Source organism: Orcinus orca, chromosome 3 (assembly GCF_937001465.1).
Source record: "Orcinus orca chromosome 3, mOrcOrc1.1, whole genome shotgun sequence".
In the NCBI taxonomy this organism is placed as follows: Eukaryota; Metazoa; Chordata; class Mammalia; order Artiodactyla; family Delphinidae; genus Orcinus; species Orcinus orca.
The window spans coordinates 6,853,758-6,873,007 of NC_064561.1; the positions used below are offsets into that span (position 1 = coordinate 6,853,758).

General features: G+C 46.8%; 1 protein-coding gene across 5 annotated transcripts in view; it reads right to left on the reverse strand.

The window, feature by feature from the left end:
• Positions 1-19,250, reverse strand: part of DNMT1 (DNA methyltransferase 1) — a 42,431-nt gene that overhangs the window by 13,906 nt on the left and 9,275 nt on the right. For 3 of the 5 annotated variants that reach the window (XM_012535842.3, XM_033401046.2, XM_033401045.2), the window contains exons 5-21: positions 18,641-18,719; positions 17,431-17,509; positions 14,967-15,001; positions 14,476-14,578; positions 12,352-12,386; positions 11,336-11,423; positions 9,690-9,724; positions 9,104-9,185; positions 6,754-6,788; positions 6,385-6,433; positions 6,210-6,290; positions 6,021-6,130; positions 3,312-3,430; positions 2,936-3,028; positions 1,911-2,062; positions 1,563-1,750; positions 1,279-1,462 (exon numbers count right to left, since the gene is read on the reverse strand). In XM_012535842.3, coding sequence (XP_012391296.2) covers positions 1,279-1,462; positions 1,563-1,750; positions 1,911-2,062; positions 2,936-3,028; positions 3,312-3,430; positions 6,021-6,130; positions 6,210-6,290; positions 6,385-6,433; positions 6,754-6,788; positions 9,104-9,185; positions 9,690-9,724; positions 11,336-11,423; positions 12,352-12,386; positions 14,476-14,578; positions 14,967-15,001; positions 17,431-17,509; positions 18,641-18,719 — 1,547 coding nt within the window. The remainder of the gene's footprint in view (positions 1-1,278; positions 1,463-1,562; positions 1,751-1,910; positions 2,063-2,935; positions 3,029-3,311; positions 3,431-6,020; positions 6,131-6,209; positions 6,291-6,384; positions 6,434-6,753; positions 6,789-9,103; positions 9,186-9,689; positions 9,725-11,335; positions 11,424-12,351; positions 12,387-14,475; positions 14,579-14,966; positions 15,002-17,430; positions 17,510-18,640; positions 18,720-19,250) is intronic. The other 2 variants (XM_033401044.2, XM_033401047.2) reach the window with 2 other exon arrangements.

Below are 19,250 nucleotides of genomic sequence, written 5' to 3' on the forward strand. Positions count from 1 at the left end.
ATAATTTGGTAACCCCACTCTGGAGAACACTGTTCTAGATCAAAGTTAAGTACATGACCTACACCCCAGCAATTCTGCTTCTAAGTAGAGAAGAGTCACAGGAAGCCTCGTTAGAATATCAAGTTGTCCATCCCTGAGGGATAAGCTGGAAGAGTCACAATGAAATATTATGGAAAAGTTAAAGTGTTAACTAGTGTGACCTCCAAACAGCTCCCGCGGACATACTGAAGGTCACGTGTCAGACACAGATTAGTCACGGAATTGGGGGCACCACGGTAAGGAGTGTTCCAGCTCACTTCTACTCCTGGCTTCTGGACGTCTTTGAATATGTCATGTTAACGCTGTCTCTGGGAGATATCTGACTCACCTACCGGGGTACTGTGAGAATTCAATTAAAAATATGCATGAATATAATTTGAAAAAGAAACAAACACACATAACAGCTGTGAAAGATTCCAGTTTACGTATACTTTCCTTAAAATTTTTTTTAAAGCTTGGATACATATGCACTAGATGAAATAAAGTAAAACCACAACAAGAACGGCGAGGACATGCAAATCCCTATTTAAGGGCAGCCCCTGAAGACAAAGGAGACACTCTGAAGTCAGTGGCCAGTGTGAATGCAGGGCAGTTCTGAAGGCAGCTGCTGTATTTTTGTGTTTAAGTTTTCATCCAAATTAAGTCAAACAGATACCAAAATACTGGGTTGGCCAAAAAGTTCGTTCGGGTTTTTCCAAAAGATTGGATGGAAAAACCCAAATGAACTTTATGGCCTACCCAACAGACCCGATCCCTGGGTCAGAGAATTAGGGGGATTAATTCCTCTAGAGTGAAGTAAATATATATTAAAAAATTCAGTAAGAGAGGTCTTTTCAGGCCTCAAAGCTAAGCTGGACAAAGTCCCCACTTTCCCAGGGAACTGATGCCATGAGACAAGGCAGGCTCCTGGGTGGATGTCCCTACTTGGAGGAAGCAGCGCCTCTGTGGGGTAGTCACTCCCTCTGCCCTTACACCAGGGCCTGAGGACACAATGGGACACAGCCAGAGCAAAGGCACCCAGAAGGCCAGGCTCCTCTGCAACAACAGTGGCGCTGACAGCAAAGTGCCCGAGCATGCCTCTTTTGACAGCTGTCCCAGAAGACACGCAAGTCCCCCCAGATCACTAACTCTTTCTTCTAGCTTCTGTTTTAGGGGTCACATTTGAGGAGTGAGCATCTCAAGCCAGAAAGAGAAAGAAGTGAGTTCCTCAGAGATTACAAGGGGAGCAGGCAAGGTTACCTCACAGACGCCACACCGCCGGCGTTTAAAGGCGTTCTCCTTGTCTTCTTTGTCATCCTTTTCAATTTGCTCCGCAAAGAAAGTGTCAAAGATCTGGTAGACCAGCTTCGTAGTGGTGGCTTTGGTGGGGCCTCTGTCCTTCTCCTTGGCAGGATGCCGGATGGTCTGCCGCCTTTCAGCTCGCCTGGGAGAGAGTTTCCATGGTGTTAGCGGGCTGGGAAGAGCGCACAGGATGCTCTGCCTTCTGTCTCACGTCTTCAGTCTCATTCCTGCTGCATCCTTACCTTTTCCCCAAGGTGACCCCGGCCAACTTGATCAGGTCTCTCATGCAGGGGGTCAGGAAGATGGGCTGCTCGTCACTGTCCCCAGCCCGATCATAACTCTCTACTTGTTCCACCACAAACTGGGCGTGTCGAAGGAGAGAATCCTCTGTGAATCGATTCAGGTTGAGCATAGAAGGAGGAACAGTGGTCTTTTAGGGAAAAAAAAAAAAAAATCAGAGGTTTCCCTTAGGCTTAAGCAAAACTAATCTAAATCAAACAAACAATTTCTGCTGACTCTGAACATGTTTTCTGGCACATCTCATATAAATAGGTGTGAATCCCATATTGTGAATAACCTAAACCTCTTACCTCGATCTTATTGATCAGGTCTTCGTATGTTGAGTCAGGGTTGTTCTGCAGGAACTCAACTACTATCTTGCTTATGTAGATCTTCTCCTGCATCACACTGAACAGAGGTGCATACTCTGGGCTGGGATCCATCAAAATGTATTCGGCAAATGCTGCAGTGAATAGATGTTTAAGAGAGCAGTTTGAACCTGATGGCAGCTACAGTGGCCAAAGGGCAGGGATGAGGCTATGAGGCTTACAGAACAGGCTAAGAGTCATTCTGTACCCAAATGTCAAAAAACATGAAGTACAGTCCAGAGTTAGCTCATTCGGAAGGGGCCTGTCTGAGCCAGCCAGAGGACGGAGACTGGCCAAGTGGCTTTCCTTTGGCTCGATTCTGGTTTTTGGAATTCAGTTTGGGTTTCAGCTGCAAGAACGTGACCTGCTTTTACACCAGAGGGTCAGTTCCAGGGCCAGTTGTAGCTAATATAAGAGGCCATTCCAGGGACTTCCCTGGTGGTGCAGTGGTTAAGAATCCGCCTTACAATGGAGGGGATGCGGGTTCCATCCCTGGTCAGGGAACGAAGATCCCACACGGCACAGAGCAACTAAGCCCACATGCCACAACTACTGAGCTCACGCGCCTCAACTAGAGCCCACGTGCCGCAAACTACAGAGTCCACGCGCTCTGGAACCCACGCCACAACTACAGTGCCCACGTGCCCTGGAGCCCACATGCCACAACTGAAGAAGAAAAAACCCGCACACCACAGCTAGATAGAAACCCGCGCATCACAACGAAGAGCCCGCATGCCTCAGCAAAGACCCGATGCAGCCAAAAGTAAATAAAATAAGTAAATGATAAATCTTAAAAAAAAAAAAAAAGAGCCCATTCCATTCAAACCTGACATGCTTTCCACATGGTCACATGAGCCTGACACTTCCCAGAGCCTGACACTTCCCAGAGCCCAACCAAACCCTATGAAAGACAGGAGCGAAGGCCCCTTTCAGCTCCCAGAAAGGTCCACGATTGGTCACATACTTACAGGTGCTAAAGCCAAGGAGAGCCTTTTCACCTCCATCAAAGCCAGCAATCCACCATTCATTTATTGGACCAAGATTTTTGCCATTAACACCACCTAAAAGGGGGGAAAAAAGTTTCCTGAAAGCAAAGTAGACTAAGAATATGCCTCTCAAAAGCTGAGGAGGGTTAAGTGGCACTGAGTGCCCACCTGAGCCGACACCTCTTATCAGCCAAGCCGGGCAGTCCTTACTGGAGCCATCAGAGAGAGTCTGCTCGTAGCTGCTCACAGCCCAGTCTCAAGCCCTAACTTTAAGAGGCAATAGTTCCAGTTGAATATTGCTCTCATCTCAAAGTTTTGTTTGTAAACTGTCCCAAACAACCTGGAACGTGCCACGTACCTTCGGGAGACGGGTCATCCTCATATATTGGCTTTGCTGAACCAGAAAAGAGGAGCTCGACATCCTTCTCAATGAGGCCGGTGTCGATCGGGCACAGGTGACCTCGTTTACAGTACACGCTAGACAGGCGACAGAGTGGATTTACCAGCTAACCAAAGGCAGGCTGAAGTACAGAGTCAAGCTCAGACACGAGGTGGACTACGTGCAGTCCCTAGGCTCAGCTGTCTCCTTGGCTGCCAGAACACTGGCTCAGTACAGTGTTCTTTCACCCAGACAGCTTCTACCTGATTCGCCCACCTCGGTATCAAGAGTATAAGTGTCTGAAGAGGCAACGTGGAGAGGTCAGCGAGACTGATAGTGGGATGGCGGGAAATCTCACAAGGGCACCACCTGCTACACCCTCCCTCAGTGAGTTGCTAGTGGAGAAACAATGGCTTCTCAAACACATCCTACCCAGAGCTGTACAACCATCCCCTCTAGCTCCAAAATGTTCTTGTTGCTGAAAATGAAACCTCACACCCACTGAGCTGTCACTCCCTATCCCCTCCCCGCCCCTGGCAACTATTAATCTGCTTTGTTCCTGTGGATCTACTGCTTCATAGCATTTCATATTTGGTTAATTTTGTGCTATGTGACTTTCGCCTCATTAAAAAAAATTAAAATGAAGCACATTATACAACAGCATAAAAGGTGAGGTACATCAAGGACATCGGAAGGAGGGACTCCCACCTCCCTCTGGGGGTTCAGCCTCCAGTTTAAGGGCATCCACTGCCTAGAGATGCTCCTTGACATTTGAGAGAATGTGCATCATTAAGCAGGATGCCAAACTTGAGAAAATCATGGGGTTGGGGTGGGTTCTGCTTATGAACCTGCTCATGCTGGCCTCGAGGCCAGACGTGCCGTGCTACCCCTCAGAGTCCAAGCGGGTCACGTGGAATCCGTGCAGGTCTGAGAGCACCACCACGCTCCCACCACCTAGGCCCTTGGAAGCCAAAAATCCGCATCTCACACAATTAAAAAAAATTAAAACATGACCACTTTGAGTGGAGTTCCCCTACCAGGCACGGTAGGCAGACACGGGTCACAGCCTTGCCGTCAGGACCTGAAGATGTGGGAAAGATGGACCAAGGGAGGGCAGGACACCACGGACGCACAGAAGAGGAGGATCCAGCGCCCAGCCTGACGGGCTGTCCACATGCTCCCTCAGTAGAGGTGACATCAGGGAGAAGTGCCAAGTCCCAGGCAGGGGCAGGACCCACTGGTTCACAGGAAGGGCTTGTTTCCACCTGCCACTTTCAGCCCAAGTACCAGAGGTAAACAGAGTTCCTAATTACCCAGGTGGTCTGGCTCCAATGGCCTGATGCTACAAAGGCATGTCATTCCTACGAAGTGTGTTTTTACTGCTCCCTTCCCAACCTGCTATTCTTGAGGAGTGGCCAGGAGACCCCAAGCCCTGACACTCCCGACTACAGTGGCCCCGGCCCCTGGTTCTCCTGAACCTCTGCCCCAGGAATGCCACAGGGAAGCATGAGGCCATGAATGTCAGCAATGCCAACAGCACGTTTCAGCTGTGCTGTCAGGCAGAGGTTGAGCCAGGGGATCGCTGGTGGATGGGCAGCATCCCACTACAGATCAGGATCCTGATCGTGGAGCGTGGGAGACACCACCAACCACAGCGAGTGTACAGAGTACTGCAGGAGAAACATACTGGGGTTTCCCTGGGCCCAGAGCCCCCCAACCCACTGTGGGGCAGGAGTGTCGGAAAGGCTGCCCAGAAATGATTCCACCTGAGGCTACAACAGGTGGCCCGCCCACCCCTACTATTCTCTGGTCCAGGGAGCGGAAAAGCACGTGCCAAGGCCTGAAAGGAGACATGGGCTGGTCCTGGAGCCAAGCCATTTCCCACAAGAAGCAAAGTGAAGCACCTCCAGTGAGGGGGACAGAACGGAACCAAGGGGGCTGGAGAGCATGGGGACTCTGCTCACTCACAGGCTCGTTTGAGCCCTTCCAAAGGTACAGTCCAGACGTCACGGACCTCTACGCCGAAGAGCCCGGCATCACTGACACGGCCTGCAAAGCCCTGCAGGATCCAGGCCCCTCCCGGGCCCCTGTTCCCCTACCACTCACCCCCAGTCCCTCTACTCCACCCACACAGCCTCTCACCTAGTCTTCCCCAGCCAACGTGCCCACCTCCCAGCCTCCATGTGCTGTTCCCTTCTCCTGGATGTCTTTCCCTCACTATCCCCTCGGCTTGTTCTTAAGCCACCGAGTCTTTGCTCCAGTCCCTTCCTCTCCATTCTAAACAACTTTCCGCCACCCACTCTCTGCTCCCCATGCTTTTCACATCTGTCACAGTGTCACTACCTGACAGGCCTAACATTTGTTCTGCCTCCACGAGACCAGGGAGCTGAGGTGCTGCATCTGTAAGACCTCGTTCAGGACCTAGCACATCGCTGGCCCTCACCTGAATGAGCTCCAGGATGCTCACCTGCTCAAGACCTAACAGGTAGAGCTGTAACCACCCGCCCACCCACCCCACCACCACCAGCAAACGTCCACCAGACGTCTACCAGCTTGCTGGCCCTTATCTCGTGTCAGCAGCTTAAGAAATGTTGCAGGTTAGGTATTAAAAACTTCACTAGGATATTAAGAACTTAGGTGTCTTTAGGAAAATGCCCCGTTACGATAAAGCAGAGGCGTATCAGTTACCTGAAGCAGGTCAGTTTGTGTTGGGGAAAATCCTCGTAACTCTCAAAGCCAGATTCATTGGCATCAAAGATGGACAGTCTCTCATTTGTCAACAACTGTATCTCTTCCACCTGAGAGACATTGACCATTAACTAGACACAAGAGACAGGAAACTATCAATATAAGGCTGAAAACACAGCTGGAACTTACTGCATCAGGGAGATGCTGTTCATATCTTAGCTCGGGGTCATCCAGGTACTGTCCGCACTCAATGCACTTCAGAGGATCGGTCTGTGGAGGCACGAACACAAACGGCGCTCAGAGAGCCAGCCCCAAGCAATCGCATTAGTGGTGCACAACTGGTTTTACTCCCAGATATGTTTACCTTGGAGGACACTACTGCCATTTTGGTTCGAGCCATTTTCTTCTCAGTTCTGTGAACCAAGCAGAAGGTTTTTTTAGTCATTTCACAACATATCAGAATCTGCCATCAAAGTTACACCTGATCCACCAGACACAGATGAGCACCAGACGCCGCATAAGGGGCAAGGTGCGAGGCCGTAAGCGTCTTTACCACGCGGAGGGGATCTGCCTCACACGGCAGGATTGGAACGTCTCAGTCCTGTGCTCACACTCCATCATGTACAAAGCTAAGGCTGCTCCAGAATTCACCAAAAGCCCCTTTACTTGCTTTCTAGGACAACCATTTTAATGTTATGATCTGCTTTGTATAAAGACAAAAATACGTTCTTACGGTTCTTTGCATGTAGTTCTGCGTCTCTTCTCCTCCTAAACGGAGAAAACAAAAGAGTGGAGGGTAAAAAAGTATTTTCCATCTGGATAATGCTTCAGTTAAGAATTTAATATACAAGGTTATCACAAAACGTACATGGTTATCACAAAAGTCAGAGGCAGGAAGGCAGTCAGAGAACCACTGAGACCCAAGCCATCTCCAGTGTCTAGTCTTATACACAAAATTCCTTTTTTTAAAAAAATTAATTTATTGATTTTCTTTTATTTATTTTTGGCTGTGTTGGGTCTTTGTTGCTGCGTGCGGGTTTTTCTCTAGTTGCAGCGAGCGGGGGCTACTCTTCGTTGCGGTGCGCGGGCTTCTCGTTGTGGTGGCTTCTCTCGTTGCGGAGCACGGGCTCTAGGCACGCAGTAGTTGTGGCATGTGGGCTCAGTAGTTGTGGCTTGTGGGCTCTAGAGCGCAGGGTCAGTAGTTGTGGCGCATAGGCTTAATTGCTCCGTGGCATGTGGGATCTTCCCGGACCAGGGCTCGAACCTGTGTCCCCTGCATTTACAGGCAGATTCTTAACCACTGCGCTACCAGGGAAGCCCCTAAACAAAATTCTTATAACCAGACTTCCTTAAGACCACTTTAAAAAAACAAACCAAAAAACCCAGCTTTACTGTATAAGTGGTACCTCAGAGTAAGTATATAATTGAAGAGGGGTACTATGGACTGAGTTGTATCCCTGGCCCCCCACCCAATTCCTACGTTGAAGCCCTAACACCAAATGTGACTGTATTTGGAGATGAGGCTTTTAAGGAAGTGACTATGGTTAAATGAGGTCACAAGAATGTGGACCTAATCCAATAGGACTGGGGACCTCATAAAGAAGAAGGGACACCAGAGCTCTCTTTCTCCCTACGTGCTTGCACAGGGAAAGGCCATGTAAAGAACCAGCAAGAAGACAGCCGTCCACAAGCCAGGAAGAAAGACTTCTCCAGAAATTAACCCTGCTGGCACTTTGAACTTTTAGTTCCAGTCTCCAGAACTGTTAAGAAAATAAATGTCTATTGGTTAAGTCACCCAGACTGTCATATTTTGTTATGATGGCCACTGCTGACTAATACAAGAGAAAATTTATTTCTAGAATTATTTTGCGTAAATGAAGGAATGGTAGAACACAACTATCACAATCTGTAACTCCCAGTGAAATAATGGAGTTAAGCAATGACTGTTAAAAACATTAGGTGAAAAGCTGAGGGGAACTTTATAATGGATGGATCAGGCAGATGGCACCTGAGCTCAATGATCAATCCTAACACCTTAAAAAGATAACCATGCCTTATGGTATGATGTAACAGGAAGTACACAGCATCACCTCAGAAGTACTCTGGGAAACAAGAGACCTGCCTCTGGACCTAACTACTGGTCTGCAGGCGGACAGGGCTGGAGGGATATGTCAAGCCTGAGAACCCACAGACGCTACAGGTAAGCTGGCTAGTTCCACCAAGTGCAAGAAAGAGGACAGGGTGAAACTGCAGATGACACATTGAGGACAAACAGGAACCAAGTGTATTATATAGGCTGTGTTGGGGTCCTGAATCCAACTGTAAAACACACAAGGGAGACCATCAGGGAAATCTGAACGGAGATTAGGTTTTTATATTATTGTGCTATGATAATGGTATAGCGGTGATTTTCTTTAAATAAATTTATTTATTTTTTAAATTTTTGGCTAAGTTGGGTCTTTGTTACTGCGCACGGGCTTTTCTCTAGCTGCACAGAGTCGGGGCTGCTCTTCGTTGTGGTGCACAGGCTTCTCATTGCAGTGGCTTCTCTTGTTGCAGAGCACGGGCTCTACGCGTGCAGGCTTCATTAGTTGTGGCACGCGGGCTCAGTAGTTGTGGCTCACAGGCTCTAGAGCGCAGGCTCAGTAGTTGTGGCACACGGGCTTAGCTGCTCCGCGGCCTGTGGGTTCTTCTCGGACCAGGGCTCGAACCCGTGTCCCCTGCATTGGCAGGGGGATTCTTAACCACTGTGCCACCAGGGAAGCCCAGTGGTAATGTTTAAGAAGAGACTCCTCTCCTTTTAGAAGCACTTCTGTAGATATTTCAGCAATACATCTGGGATCTGTTTATCTTCAGAGCGAGGGAGGGTAAGGAGAACGAGTAAGGCTTGGGTAAAACATGCCTAATCATGGGTTGATAACTGTTGAAGGCTGATGACAATGTGAGGGTTTGCTACCTTTTTCTGCCTACCTTGGGGTATGTTTGAATGTTTCCATAAGAAAAATTGTTTAAAAAACACTTTAATATATTCCAGCCAATGGGATATTATGAAACACAGTAGAATTGAAAAAACTAGGCCTTACCTTTTCATCCTCATCTTTCTCATCAGAAACTTGTGGTTTTACTCCTTCAGGTTCTTTTTCTTCTGGTCTCCGTTTGCTAGCTCTATTGGATAAACAAATAAGTCAGATGTTAGCTTAAAAAAAAAAAAACTATATTGCCAATTCACATAAAAATGACAAACTAATGCCTTCCTACAGAAAAGCAAACTATTCCCAATAGATCTGGTGAACAGATACTTTCTTCCCATCCAAAAAAGAAAGTCCCCTTGTCACAGTAGCTCCAAAGGTGTGTCACTAACTCGTGATCCTGAAAGGAAGCCTTCAGAAGCCCCATGTGACCCTCAGACGTGGGGCCTGATGAGAGGTGCCGGAAACTAAGAGACACGTGACAGTGCAGTGACAGGAGCACTACCCACGTGGCAGAGGGTATCAGGTAAGATGGGGCCCAGAGTTTGATTTCTTATCCAGCCCCGCCCAAACTGATCCAACCTTCCAATAGCACCAGCAATTCCCTGTAAACCTCTACATCACAGATCTCCAACAGTTATTTCGCTAATTTAAATTACACAAAGCACAGCACAAAAGCACAAGCATTTTAACCACTTACAGATCTTTGGGTTGACTTCTGTGCCTCTTTTCATCCTGAGAGGGGAAAGTGTGGGTGGAGAAATAAAGGGGGGAAAATTAATTTCTGAGTAAGAGTGAGACAAAACCCCAAAGTATCAGTTAAGGATTGCAGCACTGTGGAATGAGAGAACAGGAAAATCTGGGCAGGTCTACAGGGTAGAGATGAGGCTTCAAAAATGTTAACTCAGTTTCCTAACACCTACAAACAAGAGTTGACCGGTAGTTGGCAAACTTCCTGTAAAGGGCAAAAAAATACACATTTTCAGATGTACAAGCCACAGACCTGTGTCACAGCTACTCAACTCTGCCACTGTAGCACAAAAGCAGCCAGAAACAATACATAAGTGAAATGGTATGACTGTGTTCCAATAAAACTTTATGAAAACAGGCAGAGGGCCAGATTTGACCTGTGGATCACAGTTTACCAACCCCTGTCCTAGGATAGCTCAAAGTAAAAGGGAATATTATAGCCATTTTGCTTATGTCGGCCAAAATGCCCATAGCTCCATCTGTCGTTTGGTCAGGGGTGAAGATGTCATACAGACAGGCATTGGGACAGTAGGAGTGGGGTAGGGGGTGACAACACTAAACTTCGGAATCTAGTATGGGACAGAAGTAGAAGTAGGAATTCCCGACTTGGTCACCAACTCATTAGACAAAGTCAAATGTTTGATCCTTTTGTCCTTTTCTGCCATGAGGCAAAAGTGCTGGCTGTGTGGTCTAAAGCTCCTACCAGTTGCCGTCTGAGGAAAATGGGTGGTTTGACAGCACCGCTAAGATCTCTCTAGATCTGAAGGGATGCCAGGCGAGTGCTGACAGTAAGGTAATGAATATCCAGACAGAAAAGATGAGAGACAATAAGATGTTAGATAGAACAAGCTGGAGGAAACACCGAAAGGATCATCTGCCATAGAACAAGAAGGGGTGCCCGCTGGAAGCGAGAATGCTCACGACCCAGCAAGTCTGACCTCTGGCTCTGCTCTCTAGATCTCAGACAGAAAACCAGAGACAATCCTGGGACCACCCTCGTTTGGCTTCTCTTAGACAGGGACCAAACTGCTAAGGAGCTTAAGAGTCCTGTGCTGCGGCCCCCAGCAGCTGTGTCCCCCTCCCCTGGAGTTCACAGCCCTGTGGATAACCTTGCTGCCCAGGACGTTTACACAGGCCCACCCCTGGATCAATGTAGTGTTTTAGGGTTTAAATGTGCTCACTTAGCTGAACTGGGGAAGCTGGCAGGGAAGGGAAGAGCTAGGCTCAGAACTCAGGAGACTGACTGGTTGGTAAAGCAGCACAAGTGTGATGACACCATGTAGCTGGGGTGACACATCAAGCCTTCTCAGGGCAGAGGCTCTGAAGAGAAGCTGGCTCCACACACGCCTTAGTCCAGCACACAGAGGCCCTCCCCACTGTTACGATGCACAGACAACTGAACACTCACTATGTATCAGGCGCTGACATGAAGTGACAGCCACCCACCCCCACGAAGGGTAGCAGCTGACCTGCCCAGCGCCACCCCACGGGCAGGTAGGGCTGGAGCTGAACACAGAGCCCTACCCCACGCCATTTCTCCCCACCAACTGGGAACGTAAGGATCGGGTAGAGATAAGTGACAGAGTCAGTCTTTACTTTGTCTTCTCCTTCATTCATTTCAGCCTGAGCTCCTCCGGGCCTTGCATCTCTGTCTGGCTCCTCCTTAGATTTCTGTTTAGGTGTTCTGCCGCAGAACGAAACACACAGTCAGCTCAGGGCGCCCGCTGCCCTTTCAAGCAGCCCCAGTGAGGGGTTTACAAGGTCTCCTCCCCTAAGTTAGAGCATGGATTGTATTTCTTATCTGAAGGGCAAGTTTTCAGAGCAAGAAACCCAGAAGGCATTTATTACTTCAGAAAGTATGATCTCGGAAGCGCCGTCTACACTTCCCTGTTGCTGAGACACGCAGTAGTTTAAAAACAAAAGAGACAACAGGGATCCACTGATCTCTGGTAACCTGATGGGAATCCTGCCTGTGGTGGATTCCTGTGCAGGTTTGCTAGCTGGCCTGAGGTGCCGTCCAGAAAGTCCTCACCTCTCCGTCCGCCAGGGCCCGGCCACTCAATTCAGGTGTTCTGCCCACCCCAGACTCAGGCCCAGTCTCAACATTTGCTTCAGCCCACTGTCTGTCAGAGGCTGCTTTCCACTTCTGCCCTCAGGTGCTGTCACTGCCATGAGAGCACACCCAGGCTGGCCAAGTCTTGGGGCTGAAGCGGGTCCACCTGACCAAGATCAGCCAATGGCCACTGAGCCGCAAACATGTAAGCTCAAAACATGGTTACTCTCGTAAGCCACTGAGCTTTGGGGCAGTTTGTCATACAGCGCCTTCACAGCTGTGGGGAAGAGACAGAGCTGCTCAATGCCCTTTAACCACCACCTGACTAGCTGCTTGCTGTATGAGCACCACTAAGAAGAGGCCTGGGGTCAAGGTCAGCTAAATCTCACCTGACCTCAGCCTTCAGTGTGGTGGTCTGACCTTACACGAGCAGAAGTCATCCACACATTATATGTATGATCAGTGCACTTAACACTCTGTCCAATCCATTATTTTTACCAGAACGCTTATTTTAGCAAGTAAGCTTCACAAAGTACAAAGGCATGTTAACTGTACTTACAGTTCTTTGGTTTGACTTCTGAGTCTCTTTTCTTCCTAAGTGGAGGGGAGGGGGAGACCAAAAAAAAAAAAAAAAAAAGACTAGTTAATTTTTTTTTTGTTTTTTGTGGTACGCGGGCCTCTCACTGTTGTGGCCTCTCCTGTTGCAGAGCACAGGCTCCGGATGCGCAGGCTCCGCGGCCATGGCTCACGGGCCCAGCCGCTCCGCGGCATGTGGGATCTTCCCGGACCGGGGCATGAACCCGTGTCCCCTGCATCAGCAGGCGGACTCTCAACCACTGCACCACCAGGGAAGCCCAGATTAGTTAATTTTTGCATTTGATTTGAATCTTTCTACTAAAGAGTTTTACGGAAATAAAATACTTAAACTGATCCTGCAGTCTAGTTGAAATAAAGATTCTCTTCTTTCAAGACAGCACATTTTTGGGACTTTCCTGGTGGTCCAGTGGCTAAGACTCTGTGTTCCTAATGCTGGGGGCCCAGGTTCGATCCCTGGTCGGGGAACTGGATCCACATGCCATAACTAAGAGTTCGCATGCCACAACTAAAGATCCCGAATGCCGAAATAAATTAAAAAAAAAAAAAAAGGCACTTTTTTTGGTGGGGTAGGTAGGCAGGAAGTTAAAGAACTCTTAGACAGATCCTGATGTTTAAGAGGGATTTGGGGGCAAAATACTATCTACTTGTCATTATTAAGTGTTGACAGTCTCATAGAAAACTTTATCAAAACTAGGAATCTAATAAAGAAATGAAGTAGAATGACCCAATCTGGAAAAGAGCTCCGTCTCAAACATGGACAACAAATTGTTTTGAGCCTGAATTTAGAGAGCTAAACACGCCTCTCCAGAGAGCAGAATTCAGCCTCAGGAACCCCACACTTTGTAAGGAGATCACAAAGGTTGGTGATGTTAACAGAAGGAACACATTGCAGACCTTCCTCCTGGAAGAAGAGATCCTGGGAGTCTGGTCACAGACAAGGGATTTCAATCTTGCCCTCAAATCCTTCTTTGGAGGGTGGTGGTCACGCTAGTCCACTAGAACCGCTTCTTCTCAAACAATTCAACATGTGTCCCAACTGTAACTGCTGCTAACTTTAACTAGGATCAGGGTAGGGAAGTGATCAGTTAAAGACTAGTTTCAAGTACCAAATAATTCAAGAATTATACATCTTTAGTTGATTCCCCATTAGGACAAAATAACAGACACCCATCCTTTAACAGGCTCTCAATAAGGGCACACACCACCCACCCATTTGAGTTTCTAAGAAACCTCTAATCAATGTCTTAATAAAACCAAAAGGGACCTAGGGCTTCCCTGGTGGCACAGTGGTTGAGAGTCCGCCTGCCGATGCAGGGGACACGGGTTCGTGCCCCGGTCCGGGAAGATCCCACATGCCGCGGAGCGGCTGGGCCCGTGAGCCATGGCCGCTGGGCCTGCGCGTCCGGAGCCTGTGCTCCGCAACGGGAGAGGCCACAACAGTGAGAGGCCCGCGTACCACAAAAAACAACAACAACAAAAAACCCAAAAGGGACCTGATATTGTTCTACCACCTGTGACTGACCAATGTCAGCCCTTTGTCATATGGGGCAGTGCTGTCTAATGGTAAAGCTTCCAGTATCAGACCCCCTATTCCTTCTCCTACCCCCTCCCATGGGGGTTCAGTGGGTACATCTGTATTTCACAGAACCTTAAACTCTGATTTTACAAAGGAGCTGGAGGTCTGGGGAAAGAACTCATCTGATCTCAGTTAAGAATGCAACTCTATACCTGGACGATACTATAGCACTTTAGCACCTCATGTGTTTGAAAATGAGACCTTCACAAGGACCTCATGGGCAGGAGAGGCAGGCAGGAGAGCGGACAGACTGAAGCTCTGTGACTGACTGATCAAGTAGCAGAGGTTCAGCTGACTTCCAGGCCTACCGCTGATTTACTATCACCACAGCCACGTAACACACCTTCCACATAGAGAACCAGCAGAAAAATGAGTTTGAAGAGCATTTTAGCTAAATTCAAGGTCACTTTGATCGTTAGTGAAAGTCACTCTGTTCCTACACGCTCCCCACACCCTCACCCCCCTTCCTAGAACCAAATGGGTTCTGAGATTAAGGTGGAAGTGACAAACCTGGAGGTGACCAGGCTTTACTTTATCATCTCTTTCTTCTTCTTCCACGTGTGTTCCTGGTCTTACTCTTCCCGGTTCTTCTGCAGGGAGCAGTCCAGCAACTCTGTCAAGCAAAATCACACACCCTAATGTTGACTTTCACAGACTCCTCCCGTGGAAGCAATTTTCAAAAGGTCTTCCTTCCTACCCACCGCCCCAAAAAATCAATCTTCATCTCAGGAGCCCTGAAAGGCACATATTACCTCAACATTTAATATTTAATACAACCTTTAGATCTAGTTCTGATAACGGCCAGTTGCCCCCAATTCACTCTTTGCAAGACAATTCTACCTGAATCACAAGGTTAATAATCTGACTGCAAACTCGGCATCCTTAAGCTATCTATGGTCACCCCGGCAACTCACTATAAAGTTCTTCTTTTTAGAAGATTTCAGAAAAGTAATTTCAGTCATCAAGATTACATATTGCACAGAAAAGATTATTATTCTTACCGTTCTCTGGATGTAACTCTACGTCTCTTTTCCTCCTATGTGGAGAGAAGGGAAAAAGAGAAAAACAATATTTCAAAAGAAGATCAAAACCAAAAGCATGAGTCAAAGTATTAAATAAATACATTTGATGTGGTTAAAAACAGGGGTTGAGGGGTAATCTGGGTTTGGGGGAGATCTGGGCAACCTTCAGCCTGGTGTTGATGTCCCACCACCCTCAAAACAAAGAGAGGCCCAGGAGCTGGCCCGGCACACATCTGGGCACTAGAGGTCATCTAGTGACGCTACGTAAAGTCAAAGATCCGCCTCATGTCAGGAATTTGTTAATACTAGAAAAAAACCAAAGTAGTAATTTGGGATTCACATCAGGAAGTGATGATGACAACCTAAACTGGACACCAGCCCTTCTCTGATGAATACCTTAGTACACTACTTCCCTAAGTTCACAACGCTTGCCATCTCCAGGATATCTGTATTTATGTATTTAAGAGGGATAAAAATATTGTGGTGAAAAAAAAAATATATTGTGGTGATGAAACCGATCTATGTCTTGTTTGAGGTGGAGGTTACAAGAATGCATGCATGCGTACATGTGACCATACATGCACAGTGAATAAAGTCTGTAGATTACGCCGATGTCCATGTTCTGGTTTTGCTATTACAGTTATGTGAGATGTTACCATTGGAGAAAGTTGGGTAAACTACACAGAACCCCTGTACTATATTATACGGAATTAATCTGTATGTGTATATAAAAAATTCTGCCTCCAGACTGCCTTTAGACTCGAGCTACAACATCAACTCTTCCCTGGGTCTGCAGCCTGTTGGCCTGTCCTGCACATTTCAGACTTGCCAGCCTGAAATCGTGTGACTCAGTTGCTTAAATTAATCTCATACATACAGACATCACTGGGTCTGTTTCTCTGGAGAACCCTAAGATAGATTTTATACTACAGTTATACATACATACATATCATCTGAAACAATACAGAAGAAACTGATGAATGCTCGCCTCTCAAAGGAAGGACAGGATGGAGAGGGGGGAGTACCACCCCTATGTACCAAACAGCCTTTTGTACTGTTTTACCAAATGCATGTATTTAATACCTGTTTTAAAAAACATAGTGAGATCTCAAAACTTTAAATTGACTAAAGTAAGATTCTCTCTGTAGTACTACTTATTTGACCACCACCACCTGATAACACTGGTGTGGTGCACTGAGCCTTACTCTAGCATATCGGGATAAACCCTGTTTCGACAAGTGTTCATCCTCCAAGTCCCCAAGGTCTCACACACACTGCCAGTGAAACTGCTTCCTGCTTGGGAAAGAGTGCCCCAGTTCGTTTCTTTAGAAGCTAAAAGGCTATGTAAGCCCTCCAAAAGGTTAGAGGGCAAAGAACAACTCTAAAACTGGCACACTTGTTAAAAAAAAAAAGACTTGCCAATATTACAAGAGCCAGCTTGCTTTCACCTGTGACACGTTTTCTTAGGAGGCAAGGGATGTGGCCACGTGACTTGGACAAGCTGTTTCCCTCTGTCTCAGTGTCCCACCTGTGAGTGGGTAGTCTGACTAAACAGGAGAATGAGTATGTCTTTTACAACAGGACGTCAAGTCCACCTCAGTGATATTGGTAGCCTTGAGTCCAGTGCTTCTCGCTCAGTGCAACTGTGCCCCCCAGGGGACATCTGGGAAAGTCTGAAGGTGATTTTGGTTGTCACAACTGGGAGGAGAGAGGGAATGTTACGGGCATCTAGGGAGTAGAGGTCGGGACCTTGCTAAACATTCTATGATGCACAGGACTCACCCCCACAGCAAAGGTTTACCTGGCCCCAAAAGTCAATGCCTTCGTTGAGAAACCCTGCCTTAGAGCAAACCACGGATACTCATCTTTAGCAGGTAACAGGGCATTTACTACCCACCTGTAACCTACAGACTTCCCGACTTACACAGCTAATCCTGTGGCAGGACTGAAATAGATAGTGTGTGACCATCTGGTATTATCTAGGTTTGCCCCTCAAGTCACATGGGACAGTGCTAGAGACTGACATTTTCGATATTGGAGGCCTTTGGCAAGCCGCCAGTTTTCTAACCTAAAAAGTCTAAGCAGCATTATTACAATACACATAACATGACAATTCTGCTTTTCTAGAGAAATTAGATGTGGGAAAGGGGCTTATCTGACATCAGAAGGAAATGCTTTAAACACATCACATCTGCTGGTTTGACTGTCAAATCTTGACAACTGGAGAGGTAGGAAAGTAGACAGGAGGGAACAGACCAAAGTTACGGGCCTTCTGAGCCCTCAGGTCTAACCCTAACACACTTCGTACTGCCCAGGGTCCAGGGATATGTTCTAACATCCTCTCAGTCACTTCTGGGCCATAGATAGACCAAGTATACATTCACAACTACCAGCAAGTGTACCAAAATAAGGCAGAGTTAAGAAACTTAAACACGAGCCCTACCTGGTCTTTTTCTTCTTCATCGACAGAATCATCTGATTTTGCTTTTTCAGCGTCTTCCTCAGGTTTCCGTTTGGCAGGGCTGTCACACACAGTAAAGCCAACTGTTAGCTCAGCCAGACCCTAGTCCTCCAGTGGGCACGAAACAACTTATATTCCTCCCTACCAAGAGTACCCTCTGTTTGGAAAGATTCAGGGCATGGACACCCTCTTCCCTCCAAGGAGAAGCCCTTTCTGCCAGGACATTAAAAGAAGCTTCAAGCTTAATGTTTCTTTGGATGACAGGTTTAGAATACCACCATTTTGCAAACCTTAAGAAGTAATGGATCTAGACTTTGATCAACGGCTGCTAGAATCACCGAACAGACATTACATGCCTCTGATGGACAGCCCCATGCCGTCAATGAAGTCTCACAAAATAAGGCTGGAATCTGATCAAGACTCTAGACCTAACTACCAGTGTACAGAGAACTGGAGACAAGGGAACACATTAACCACCAAAACGATGCAGTCAGCCAGACCTAGAAGCTAGTAGACAAAAGACCTATTTTCTTTAAATAAATGGCAAGAAACTAAGGAATCTATCACTTGAAAGGCTTAAGGAGCAAATCAACCAAACTCTGTTACACAAGGGGAAGAATGAACACTGCTATGTATTTGTTAGTAAGGAACTGTTACACTTTATAAGGCATGTTTTGTCTTCTTCAAAAGACGGTTTGCTAGATGTTAGCAATTATAGCAAAATATGAATAAAAAACTTGTCAAAGAAAGAGACCTTGTCATCTAGAAATATCATATTTGTGGATAAGATGACATGTCCGATTTGTTTCAAAGTAATCCAACTGGGGGGACATGGGTGTGTATGGAGTTGTAATCCATTTGGAATAATTCACTTGGAGCATATGGGGGTATAGATGAAACAACAGACAGGAGCTGTTAACTGTTGTTGACACTGGGTGATAGGTACACAGGGGTTCATTTTACTATCCTTGGTAATTTTGTGTATGTACATTTGAAGTTTCCTATGTTAAGAGTAAAAATGGATGAGGTCTTCAGAAATGCTGTTCATGGATGTCTAATTACAGAATATCAAAAGGAAAACCTAACAATGTGGAAGTCAGAATTACTAAGTTACATCCTACTAATTCTATACGTGTTTTACCAAAAACAGTTGGCCCCTAAAATGGGGGCTGTCCATTCATTATATACTGACCCCCTTGTGAAATGAGATGTGATGGTGGTCTGCCTGGTAGTTTGCCTTGTAATCCTGGGGCTAGATGAGACTTCAGCTGCTTAAAGAAAAAGAAACAAAAAAGCCACTATGAATAAAGAGTTCACAGCGAAGGTACAGTTCTTCAGCATTACCAAGCTGGTGCAGAGACCAGGTTCTGAGGATTAAGTATCCTTCTCTTCTTATTCTAAGCAACCACCATCTTGATAAAGTCATCAAATTAGCACCTGCCAGTTTGCTGGGCCATTTCAACACAAGCTCTTGTATGAGGGGCCCAACCCTGAGACGGAAAAGGAAACAGAACCTCCGCTTATTTCGTCAAAAGATGAAGTGGCCAAGCACCTGACCTGAGCTCAAGTCCCATGCTCTTATTTTTAAAAATTCCAGAAGAGTTACTCTGACTACAAGCGGGGAAGGAGTCTAAGAATAAATGTTCAGCTTAAACAGGCATGTAACTTAGACGTAATAAACATCAGTAGCTCCTGTTATCTTATACCTCATAAATTCAACCACATTTGGGGATCTAATGCTCTATAACTTGGTTGAAGACAAAAATTGCAGGTATATATCTAAGCTAGTTAGAAGTATACAC